Source organism: Pinus tabuliformis, chromosome 1_1 (genome assembly GCF_031772625.1).
Source record: "Pinus tabuliformis cultivar Carrire ecotype Pingquan chromosome 1_1, CPIR1, whole genome shotgun sequence".
Classification (NCBI taxonomy): Eukaryota; Viridiplantae; Streptophyta; class Pinopsida; order Pinales; family Pinaceae; genus Pinus; species Pinus tabuliformis.
The window spans coordinates 960,045,292-960,058,668 of record NC_142297.1 but is presented as its reverse complement, the minus strand read 5'-3'; the positions used below and the strand labels follow the sequence as shown (position 1 = coordinate 960,058,668).

Genomic DNA, 13,377 nt, shown 5'->3' with positions numbered 1-13,377 from the left:
TGCTTGCAGGAATGTGAGAATCCAGAATCTGCATCCATACAATACAAAAATAAGTAGCGTCCATCCAAAATCATCATATACATTAAGCACAAGAAAGATAAAAGCTCTTCATTTATTAACTATCTAAAGCAGAAATAAAAATGCGGAAAAAACAAGGAGTAGGGTTAGAAATACAATACAAAGGATGCCCTACGACATCATATGTGTTCAATATAGTGCATACTGAGCATTTGCCTGCTTTCAGGCAAATCTGTCGGCTGCTTGTCGGATGTACCATGTCCAATTTTGCATAAGGTAGGACTCTTTCCTATCTGAAAATCAAGCTGCTCGCAGCCATCTGATTCGTCAAATCTTCTTCTTATTTTCTTTCTCTTGTGCTTTTTCTTTCTGGCAGGTCGAATTACTGATGACCTGAAACTTTCTGTTTCGAAACTATCAGATGAAGTGTGTAAGATGTGCATGCTAAGTCTTTTCGTGTCTTGCATCTGATTTTTATCGTTTTTAAGCTTATCTGGATCACCTTCAATTAACCACCTAATGACCTCCTCATAATAAGATGGAACTTGTTGCGGCAAATGAGAAGGCTCCTGGTTTCTCTTATCATCTGACCCTTGTTGAATCTTTTGAAATTGTATTCTAATGGCATCCATCTGACTAGAGCATTCATCCCTTATAGTACTGATTTGTATGGCATGGTGTTCTTGCATGTGTTTTATTACTTTATCATTCTTTTCCTTTATGTCCATCAAGCAATGTTGCATGAAATTTATTTCTTCTTTATGATTCGCTTGCATGTCAGCCAACTGATTGTTATGATTGAACGTCATAGAGTCAATTTCCCTATCATGATCAGCTTTCATGGTCACCATATTTTCCTCTAAGACTGACATCTTGCTTTGCATGCTTCTAATTTCTATTTCATATTTAATTTTCATGGCCTCAATTTCCTTAGCATGCTGATTTTGTGTGACCTCCAACTCCCTATTACGTTTTTCCAGGTGGGTGCATAAAGTTTTAACATCATTGATAAGACTAGTTTGATTGCTTTCCATATTTCTTACCAGCATCATTAGATCTTGTATAATTTGCTTTTGTTCTTCCCTTTCACTATTATTTGTCCCTGATTTTCCACTATGATGATCTGCAATATTTCCGGTTGATGACACATTCTGATCTTGAAATCTTTCTTCAACAGCTGAATTACTTTCTTTCTGTTCAACAATTTTAGAAGGCAAGCTGTTTGGATAACCATATCTATCTTTAAAAGCATCAACAATGTCTTCTAAAGAAGTGAAAGAATCCTTAGGAAAACTGTTAAACCAATTCAAAGCATCATCTTCTAAAGTAAGGACAAATAGACGCATTTTGATATCTTCATGATTAAACTGAGGGGGTCTGCAATATATGATCATGATGCGAGTAAACAAGCCTAGATGCCTTCTAACAGCGATTGGATCACCACCTGAAAAAATAGGTAATTCAGGAATGGCCTCATCCGGAAAATCATGGAGACGGTGAGTAAAACGACATGGTTTAAATGAATAATCCATGATGAATAATAAGGGATCAGATGGATGATAGAACTAGATCTTTGCTCAAGAAAATCAAAGGATGCAAGAAGTGGAGTCGCCACTTGAACAATAAAACTGATTCTAAGATCCAAGAAGTAATCAACAAACAGATATGCGGGAGGCTTCTTGTCTGGGAACAATAAGAAAATGGAGTCGCCACCCAAACAAGAAACACACCGAAGATATGCTGATGATATGGCGAAAAATAAGGCAATAAAAGATCCAAATGATAACCTTAAAGGTCGAATCTGCCAGCTCAAATGAGAGATGAGAAAGATGAGAAGATGAATAAAAAGTCGTTGAAACACCGAGAAAAAGTATCCCCGGCAACGGCGCCAAAAAATGTTGGCGTTGCCGGGCCAGATGAAAAGATAAAAATGAGAAGGAAGATTGTCGTTGAAACGCCGAGAAAACAATTTCCCCGGCAACGGCGCCAAAAAATGTTGTCGCACGAATTGACACGACAACGCTCAGACTGGAGGCTGTCACTCTGATCCCCGATCCCTCCGTTTAAGCCTGTCTCCCGCGACTAAGGGGGGTAGTCCCTGCGAGATGATGAGACCGACTGTCGACCAGTTGGTTGGGAGACACGAGATACGATATAAAAAAGCACTTGATGGATTTGATTGATTCAGCAGACCAGTGCCTTAAGAGATTGTGATTAAAACGATTACTTGTTAAATGATATAAAAATATGGACCATGAACAGCAATCATCTATCATCAGCTAAATCACAATACTCTTAGAATGACCAAAACGATATCCAGCAATTCAGAATTCTCAGAAAATGAATGCTTTAAACCACCACGAATCATAAACCATTAACCAGATATCAATTTCGCATCTCGACTTGAAAATTTAGATCTCAGCATGAAAAATATGACAATTCCCTAAGATAACTGGATCTAAAAATTTCCACAAATTTTTTTTTTTTTTTATATATTATACAAATGAAAATTTAAAAATCTAAAAATTTAAAATTTAAAATCTATTCTAAAACTAAATTATATTAAAACTAAACTATATAAACAATAAAACAAAACCTAAAATTTATAAAACTTTATTTAAACTAAAACTTAAAATCTAAAAAATAAAATAAACCTAACAAAGCCTACGACCTACGCTAACCCTTTTTTCTTTTTATTTTTTGAATTTATATATATATCATAAAACAAAATCTAAGATTTATGAAATAAAACTAAAAAAAAAAAAAATTAAAAAAAAAAAAAATCTAACTAAAACTACGCTAAGGCAATAGAATCGAATTCAAATGAAATTGACTGAAGAAAAAACCCTGCGACTAAAACTATGCAACCACGCAACTATCATTCAAATAACCGATACCTGTGGCGATGACCGAGCCTGCAAATGATGGAGAGTTACACGACGGCGGAAAATCAATAAACGGGTCCGAGACTGCGTGTGTGGAAAGGGATTTCGCTGGACGATAACCGAGTCTGGCCACCGAAGATTACACGTACTGCAAACTGAAATTGTTGCTTGCTCTCGTGAAAGGAGACTGGGCACGATCTTGAAAGCAAATCGCTATGATGAGAAACCGTCGATGAATGGGATTGAAGACCGGCTAGTCCGCCCAGAAAATCACGCTCAGATTGATTTATGAATGGCGATATGGGAACAGAGAATTCGCCAGATTTATCAATGCGCTGAATGCCTTTAACCCTCAAACCGCAGATTATCGCTGCCGCTGCAGAGTATTTTGGTGATCTGAAGGAATTGAAGGGGGTTTCTAACACCAGATAGCAGCAAAAAACGCCTTTGCATTCACGTTTCTCCAGCGGTGATCAATAAAACGCGTGGATATTCCTGACGTTGCACCTATTGAATGGAAACTGAAAGTGCCGGGAAAATTGATCCTCGCTCAATCTCAAAGGCTCAATCGATTTTCGTTTTGAATGGGTGCTGTTTTCATCATATTTTTGTTGGAGAGATTATGCAGTGATAGATACAGCCTCATGGATCAATTCCATTAACATAAAACAAATTTGATCTTCATGATAATAATGCGTAGGTGACTGTGTGGTTTTGAAAGGCATGCGGGTCCACAGGTTCTCACAGGTTCATGTCATTGGCAGCCTGAAAAAGACAAGATCACTGAAAACCCTAATTAAACCTATATATAAGCAAAACCCCAAAACAGCTAATTAATCTACAAATTTTGGCCCCTCTTCAGCCAGATTCAACAAATAAGAACAGGAATATTTTAGAATATCAGATAATATTTCAGAAAATCTCTCATGTAAACAAGAAAGGAAATTTTAAATGATAAACCCAGGGCCAAAACCAGCTAGGCTCTGCAAAGAAAAGCCTATGGGAGTCGGCTGGTTCAGCCTAGAACTTCCCCAAACGCCCACCAATATCCTTCACCTAAAGATCTCCTACACATCTCAAGCAAACATCAATAAAGAGAGCAAGAATGCTGCTATATCTCAGGAAATAATGGAGATACCTGCCATTATTTCAGAAACCCTAACAACACTCAAACCCTAGCAAGTGAAGAAGATACCTGTGCTCACAATACTCTGAAAACAAGCTATTATTAATGGCTGAAAACTGAAATATGCAGAAAAATAAGCATCTCACAGCAATTCCAGAGAGTAACACCAGCAAGATTTGGACCCCAAAGTCTTCTTTTATTAACCAGAAATCAGATTACAAGAGAGCTTTTTCAGTACTAACTCACAGATCGAATGATCAGAAAATGACCCCTAGCACCCTATTTAAAGGAAATGATCCAACGGCTAGTTCGAGTGATCCATGTAGAAATGATCTCGACCGTTGATGAGGATCAAGACATCTCTTGATCTCATCCGTCGATTTATTAAATAATATTTTGCATGCATTCTCTTAAAATATTAATATTTTATTAGTTAGGGTTTTTGCTTTATTTTTTTAATTTTTTTATTATTTTTTATTTATTTCATTAATTTCTTAATTCATTTTAAAATGGATCATCGAACTAAGCCTTCGGAAACATCACCTGGGACCTAGGACTTAGGACTCATGAGGGGATTTAAAACATTTTTCAACCCTCAAGACACATTACATCATGACTTTTACAATTTACATCTTAAGGGGACAAACCTATTTAATACAGACCCTCACAAATCACCAAGTTCTGCGACACAACTATAATCTAGCAGATCAACACACTAGGATTCTCCTAAAATTCCAATGACAAAATCCATCCCGGCTTTGGGGTCAGGTTTGAAGGAAAACTCTGCCGATCCATGGATCGGTGAGACGAAAAACCTTCCGGGACGTAGATTACCACTAGAAAGTTAGGTCCACCTAGGCAATTCACATACACGACTCATGTCTGCTAGGATTATTTACAATTAATACATGCAGACAGGTTTTCAATCAAAATGATCAAGTTGCTGATGATGGCAGGATGGCACGGACATGCTGATCAGGTGCTGCCCCTTTTTGCAAAGAAAAGGGGGTGTACTGCATGGGTAGTTGACCGGCAGTGGTCAACACCACTCTATCTACTGCCTCTCCTCCGGATACGTTGGATCATTGGTTGATTGATAGGGGCCTCAAGGCACTTCACTAGGTACAAGGAGGCCTCTCAAATTTGGTTGAAAGGGATAGGTACTATCACTCTTCACTTGAATCAAGGTCAAACAATTCATCTTCAAGAAGTATTGTATGTACCTGATTTGAAGAAGAACCTGGTGTCTATTTTTGCGATGGAATATAAAGGCTTCAAGGTAGCATTCGTTGATGGAAAGGAAGATGGTCATAAGTATGCCCAAGTTCAATATGAACCATGAAGGAGTTTGTCAGGGTTGTGCAATTAGGAAACATACAAAGGGACCATTCCCTTCTAGTGAAAGCAAGACTATCGATGTTCTTCAATTGGTTCATTCTGACCTGTCTAGTATGTTGCCCGTAACATCATTAGGAGAATACTCATATTATGCAATCTTTGTGGATAACTACTCTTGCAAAACATGGATCTATTTCTTGAAAAGGAAAGATGAAGTGTTCAAATGGTTTCCTTCTTTCAAAGCATTGGTGGAAAATCGAACAAAGAAGAAGATTAAGATATTGAGGAACGACAATGGATCCAAATATGAATCAAATGAATTCAATGACTTTTGCAGAGACGCTAGCATTAAGAGGGAGACAATTGTTCCATACACTACTTAGCAAAATGGCGTTGTTGAAAGGAAGAATCGAACAATCATGGAAGCCACCTGTGCCAACACTATCGTATATGTTCAAAATAGGAGCCTGCATCAAGCCTTGAATTTCAAGACACCTCAGGAAGTCTTCACTAGTAAGAAACCTAATGTTCTCATTTTAGAATATTTGGGTGTCCCGTGTATTTTCGTGCCTAAAGAGAAAAGGAATAAGTTGGAAGCTTCTAGGAAGAAAGGAATACTTGTCGGCTACAATAAAAATTCAAAGGCATATAGAATCTATGTGTCTGGTCAAAGAGATGTGCGAGTAAATCCTTATGTCACCTTTGATGAAGACACTGCCCTTGGGAAAGCCAGAGATCTCCCTATCCCAAGGAAGGACGATGATGATGCTGCCAAAAAAAAGGATGAACCTCCGACATATGAGCCTATGGCCAGTGTTGAAGGCATGATAGATCCTATCGATCCACCTCCTGGTGATACCTCTACCTCAAGGAAACATCCACTATGGCTCAAAGATACTCTCAAAGATGTTGAAAGACATATTTCTCTAAGAGGGACATTTCAGGAAAGTAAGAAGTCGAGCAAGTATCAAGGTTATTTGGCTATTATCAGTACTATTGTTCAAGTTGAACCACGCATGTTCGGGGAAACCATAAAACACCAAGTTTGGAAAGATGTGATGAATGAGGAGTATGAGTCAATCATGAAGAATGATGTCTAGGATGTGGTGCCTAGACCCAAGGACAAGTCTGTGGTCACTTCTAAATGGCTTTACAAAATTAAACATGGAGCTAATGGGAGTGTTGAAAAATATAAGGCCAGGTTCGTTGCTCGAGGCTTCTCTCAAAAGGAAGGAGTGGACTATGACAAGATATTTGCACCGGTTGCCCAATATACCACTATCCAATCTATTATTTCTCTCGCTGCCAATCAAGGATGGAGCCTACATCAAATGGACAACAAGATTCTTTTCTTGCATGGCTCGTTTAAGGAGGAAGTCTACTTGGAACAACCTCAGGGGTTCGAAGTACACGATCGAAGAACAAATGTATGAAGGTTGAAGAAAGCCCTCCATGGGTTGAAGCAAGCCCCTAGGGCTTGGTATGAGAGGATTGACAATTATCTTATGAAGTTGGGATTTATGAGGAGCTATGTTGATCCAAACCTATACTTCAAGGTTGAAAAGGACATGCCTCTCATTTTGGTCCTTTATGTTGATGATCTCTTTTTGACTAGTGCGGACCCTCTCATTTTGGTCCTTTATGTTGATGATCTCTTTTTGACTAGTGTGGAGCCTCTCATTTATCAATGCAAGAGGGACTTGACTTCTGATTTCAAGATGAAGGACCTGGAACTGATGCACTACTTCCTAGACCTGGAGGTCTAGCAAAAGCCAAGCAAGATTTTCCTTTCTCAAGGAAAATACATTATGAAGCTGCTAGAGAGATGTGGGATGGTGGATTGCAAGTTTGTGTCTACTCCGATGGAATTCAACTTCAAGAAGCTATGTGGAAGTGTTGTTGGGCCTGAATTGGCAAACCCTTCTGAGTATCGACAACTTGTGGGGACCCTCATGTTCTTGGTAAACTCTCGTCCGACCATATGCTTCATTGTGAATACTTTTGAGTCAATTTATGGTTGAGCATCATCACATACATTGGATTGTTGCTAAGAATCTCTTGAGATATCTCCATGGCACAATCAACTATGGATTGAGATACACTGTCGGGAATTTGAGGCTTCATGGATATTTTGATGTTGACTGGGCAGGCAATGTGGTGGATCAAAAGAGAACGTCTGGATGTTGCTTCTCATTGGGGTCTACTTTGATTTCTTGGATGAGCAGGAAGCAGAAATCGATTGCTCTAAGCACCGCCGAGGCCGAATACATTGCAGTTAGTATGGCCTGTTGTGAAGCTTCATGGTTGAGGAAGCTCTTCAGTGAGCTATTTGAGCACGTGCTAGATACCACCGTGATCGATTGCAATAGCCACAGTGGGATTTGCCTTTCAGAGAATCCCGTGTTCCACAACCGCTCCAAGCACATTGAAATCAGGCACCACTTTATCCGAGATATGGTACAACGGGGAGCAATAAGGCTCCAACACATCAGGACTATTGAGCAGATTCTTGACATTCTCATGAATCCCTTGGGAAAGGTCAAATTCTTAGCCTTCCGAGAGAGACTTGGAGTCGTGGAAGGACCCTCTCATGAGGGTCCCGCTTGAGTTGGACATTGAGCTCTAGGAGCTCCTAGGGTCTTGGGGTACTTCTTAGAGCTATGAGCGATAATAGGATGAGTGGTTCAACTTCCCCTTGTAATAGAAAAATCCTAGGAATGAAACTCTAAGTGTATGTGCTTTCGCATGATTGAAACCCTAAATTGGTCAAAACTGTTGAATATCCAAACCTTGAAGTTTTGATGCTTATATCTAGGGTTTACGACAAAAACCCTAGTAGAAACTGATATAAGGTTCTAGGACATAATTAATGAAACCCTAGATATAAAATGCTTCCATTATAATTACTAATGTCTAAAGTTTAGCTTTGATGGTGGAATCTAGGGTTTGTAACAAAACCCTAGCATAGATTGTTGTGAAAGTCTAGGACATGAAAATGGTAACCCTTGATGATTGTAAACCTAACTAGGTTTAGGTTTTGATATCTAAAGTCTAATTTATTATGCTCCATTATGTCAACATGCTCACCCTACATTGATAAAGTTGACTTCATGCTCTATATTTGTGCTTTGGTTGAACTTGTTGTTGAAGATTTGCAGGTACATAGTCTTCAAGATGTTAAAGATACTTACCTACCTCATACTTGTTGATGACTTGATGATGATATTGAGCATGATGGAAAGAGGGAGTTGTAAGAATCTTGGTAACATTGAAGTATACATTGTTGATGACCTTGTTGCCAAGTAATTATAGAAGGAAAGATGTTCCAGAAGGTTGGAGTTCTCCAATGATATAATGATGTGAAAGAAAGAGCCTGTGAAGAAGCATGAACAAAGGAGATGTAAATCTCCCCAGTTTAGAGGGAGGATATGTTGTGACAGACTATGAAGAAAGAATGAAGATCGGAGACAGGTTAAACCACTACAGATGGTTATTAGTGATTAATAAAGTTGTGTTCATGATTTATGAAGTTGTGAATAAGAATTGAATATTTTGAAAAGTGTTGAGGCTGCATTTCGTGCTGCTGGAGAAGTTCAAGAACAAAACTTTTGTGAAAATATGTTTGGATATTGTGATGACCTAAGCAGCATCAGAATAAGTTGAAGACCCTGAAGATTGTGCTAGCATACAAGATCACATACATTGGAGGAATATTGGTTGGGATCATGAAGCTACAGTACGTGCCAACAGATGAACAAGTAGTTGATGCATTGACGAAATCTCTTCCCCACAACTAGTTTTAGGAGCATGCTCGGATTGGTGGATATGTTGATCTCTTCTAGAAAGGTTAGCAAATGTTTCTTTTGACAATTTCTTTTATTTGATTTGATTAAGAGGGAGAGATGAAGTACCATAAAACTACCTGTATGATAACGGTACTTAAGAGGACATCGTGGCCTGGTTAGTATTGAGATCTCAGTTGATGTCTAGATCCCAAAGGGAGGGTATCAATTAGAGCTTTGGTTTAGTGTCGATACCTAGATCCCTGTAAGGGTTGGTGTCAGGACATGGAGGCCTAGATGGTATCCTATTGGATGGATACCAAGGCTATAGCCTGATGGCACCTATAGCGGCAAATGCCTAGATGACACCTTAGTCCCTATTGGGAGGATACCTTAGCAGTGAGGGTATCCCAAGCATTGCATATGTTGTTGTATTGTCTTTGTATTCCTCTTGGAACATTTCAAATTAAGGTCAACCTTGTACTGTTTGAACAATTATGCATACCTCCCTAGTTAAGAGTGGGTGTTGAAAAACATAACTAGTATCAATCTCCATAATTGTACTTGTCAAAAGAACGAAAAACTATTGTAAAAGAAAAATTATTTAAGCATGGTTTTCATGCTTTGTTTATTTTATTTCTAGGTTAAAAGCACCCATTGTGTGCTCTAGGATTTATGTCTTGAGTCAAAGTCAAAGTCATGATGTAATAGACCATTATTGGGCTTCATAAGTCAATCAAGTCGGCCTCAAGCACCTCATGTCCTTCAAGTCGGCCTGCTCTTCATCAAGTCGGCCCCATTAAGGAAGCTACATCAACTATATATATATATATATATATATACAGTGCACCTCGACTATCCAAGTATGGCATTCAATTTGCAACTTATTAGAAGATCTCGATCTGAAGTTTCTAATGAGAAAGGAGAAGTATAAGGAGCCTATTCCATTTGGAAAATCAAGAAGATAAATAGCGAAGAAAGGAGAGACTCTTATGAAGCAAAAGAAAGCAAGTTTTTACTTGTTCTTATGTCACACATGCAAAGATAGGGCTACTGCAAGATGAAACTACTACAAGTTCAAAATATTTGAAATAAAGGAAGGACGAGACCTCAATCATGAAGATTTGTCTTTGGTTTTTGTTGATGTTGACAAAAGTTTGAAGAGGCTGACTCAATGGATTAGAGGAGGTCATTGTCTTGGTCTAAAGGCCTTAGTTGTCTCATTTGATTTGATTCTAAAGAAGAGAAGAAGAATTTCTAGGTTTTCCCCTAGAAGAGGGGTTTTGCCCTAGCTGATTCAAAAAAAAAAAGCATTTATGGGTTTTCCCCTAAAAGAGGGGTTTTGCCCTAACTAAGCACCTACATCTTGTGTTCATCTTGTATGGTTGTGATCTTCTTGTTTTGGCATTTATCTTGATGATGAAAAGAACACCATAATAATGAAGAAGAATTAATAACCCTAATTCAGACTGCCCTAAATAACACACCAACACCAACAATTAGCTCAATTGGCTGAATCATCGACCCAAGGCATGTCATTGATGAAGAGGCCATAGGTCACAAGTTCAAATTTGGTCGAGTCACTTGAGGTTACGACAACTATTGTGTTTGATAGTTGAGCTACACTCCATCGAAATATTTTGGGGGAAGAGGACAAGGTATAAGAAAGAAAAATTATGTGTTCGTATCGTTTCCTTTCTATATCATATCCAATTTTTCTAAAAAAATCCATACTTGTCACTAAAACCATTAAATAATTAATTAAAGAAATATAAAACTGTCGTTAAAACAAGTATATTTATGACATAAAATATCTCAACATTCAAAAGGGAAGCACAAAGAATATGTTTTGCTTTCCATCTTCCAAATCCTCAACTCATTGGAGCACATGCTATTCTTAGAATAACACATATTGCACAGAACATTTGGCTACATGCTTGGAGCAACCTCCAACTCACATAAAATATGATGTCTCCCTCTCTAATCTCTTGAACATATGAAGATATTCAAGGAATGTTGGTTGAACAATGGATGTTGGTCATTCCTATGGTTTCTGCTAAATCTAAGTTACCTGAAGTTTAAAAATTGCAAGAAATAGCAATCGACACCAACCAATAAAGGTTCCCATCATTAAAGGGGCATGCAGCTTCATGGTAGAGCAGCCTACCGGCCGAGGGCAGGTCCTAGGTTCAATTTCTAGCCTGGGGTAGTTTCTGACGCTTTATGTGCCTCAATAGGTATACAGTGAAATCTAAGACGGTCAGAATTAGTTAATTCTAACCTAACCAAAAATTTTCAACAAACTGGTACTAAATGAGTACAATTGTTGAGTGAAAGCTTATATCAAGTTATCTACCTATTCCAAATGGATTTCCCACGCCAGCGGCATCGGAGCATTCTTAGTTGATCCAGATGTTTGAAATGGCTTCCCACGCCAGCGGGCCTCAGCGCTTATCTCAATTGATCTACACGTTTGAGATAGCTTCCCACGCCAGCGAGGCCTTGGAGTTTATCTCAATTCATCTACCTGTTGGAAATGGCTTCCCAAATTAACAGGGCCATACCTGTTGGAAATGGCTTCCCAAATTAACAGGGCCATAGTTCACCAGTTAAGTTGACGAAGTATTGAAACAACCATCAGGGTTCCTTCTAAGTTCTGGTCATGGTCTGCCGCACACAAATGGGATGTCAAGAAAGCTATGAGGCCGGCTGCAAGTCCAGCCAAATTTGGCAGAACAGATACCACAGGACCTGGAACCTAATCCAAAGGAAGACCATATTATATGGTGCAGTCCCCGACTTTGGGCCAGGTTTCTCAAAGAAACTTGAAAAAAAGCTTCCAACAGACAATTTATCTAATGTTTAATTACTAATGAATTTAAACTCTGTTTACAAGCGAATAAAGTTCGAAAAAATATTAAATGTGGAGAGAGTAAAATATGTAGTTACTCTTCAATTGCGACGGAGGAAGCGGGATGGGCGTATTTGCAGTCTGAAGGCAAGCGTTTGCAACGGCCTTTGGAGAAATCCTTGCAAATTTCTACCGTCAGCTGGTTTCTTTTACCGGGTCTTCGTTCGGCGGCATTCTCTGAAGGAATGGCTTTAACAGCGAGCGAGTCTCGATCAAGTGACTTGGAAGTAGTGGGAGTCGGACTTGGAGATCTGCTTTCACTCTTGCTTCTGCTTCTCTGACGTTTGTCCCCGGCCATAATTGATCAACTGCAACACACCGGGAGGGGTTGGAGTATTTCTGGCAGCCTCATATAAATAGTGGGACAACCCAGAAAACAGAAATATATTTTGAAAGCAACACCAAATCTTTTCAAAGACCAAAGTGGCACCTTTTAACATCATTTCCATCGCTTCAAAAACATTAATGAGTTTGTGTTAGACAAAGTACATGTCGTATGAACAGTAATTTATATTTTTATATGTTGGAATAATAATTTGTATTTCTATAATATGAAATAATAATTTGTATTTTTATCATATGAAGTTAAATGGAATCTGGTTTAGAAAAGGTTGCACGGTATATGATTGTTTTATATCATTTTTCTTTTGATAAAAACACAACTATGTATATGATTATTTTTTATATAATTTTCCTTTTGATAAAAAGACAGCTTTAAAGTTATTGTCATTTCGTTAGGCATGTTGTCTATTTAGAATCATAAAATGTATTTTCTTTTATAAAAAAATTTAAGATTTTTTTAGTTGAAATCAAAACGTAATTTTTTTTATATTTTAATGGTGTAATTTAATTAATAAATGAAATAGTTTTTTTCAAAGTATTTTTTCCTTGTTAATTTTGTTAGAAATTTTATACATATTTTAAAAATGGTAAATTTAAATTATTTAATATACAAAATCAGAGTTTTTTAGAGTGTTGAATTTATTTATACATTTAAAAGTGCATTTTAAGCAAGAAAAAATCACAATCTTACTTGGAATTATATTGTTGGATTTTGACCAAAAAAATCATTTTATCTATTAATTAAATTGTGCCAATTTAAATATGTTATATTAATTTGATCATTTTTCCTTTTATTTTTTGTTAAGTTTATTTTTTCTATTCAATGGTCATATTTTAATAGGCTATATTAATTTGATTATTTTGTCTTTTCTTTTTTAAGTTAAAATTTTCTATTCAATAGTCAAAATATACAGATTTTATTTCTTTGGCTTGTCATTACAAAAAAGTGTGAGTGACAAAACCATAAACTCTTCA

General features: G+C 37.6%; 1 protein-coding gene across 1 annotated transcript in view; it reads right to left on the bottom strand.

The window, feature by feature from the left end:
- The window catches only part of LOC149217674 (zinc finger CCCH domain-containing protein 28-like), a 258,614-nt gene extending 246,218 nt beyond the window's left edge, over nucleotides 1-12,396 (bottom strand). Inside the window, exon 1 of the mRNA XM_089391401.1 lies at nucleotides 12,099-12,396. Within this exon, the coding sequence (XP_089247527.1) occupies nucleotides 12,099-12,358 (260 nt within the window). The 5' untranslated portion in view covers nucleotides 12,359-12,396. The remainder of the gene's footprint in view (nucleotides 1-12,098) is intronic.
- Nucleotides 12,397-13,377: the final 981 nt, after the last annotated feature.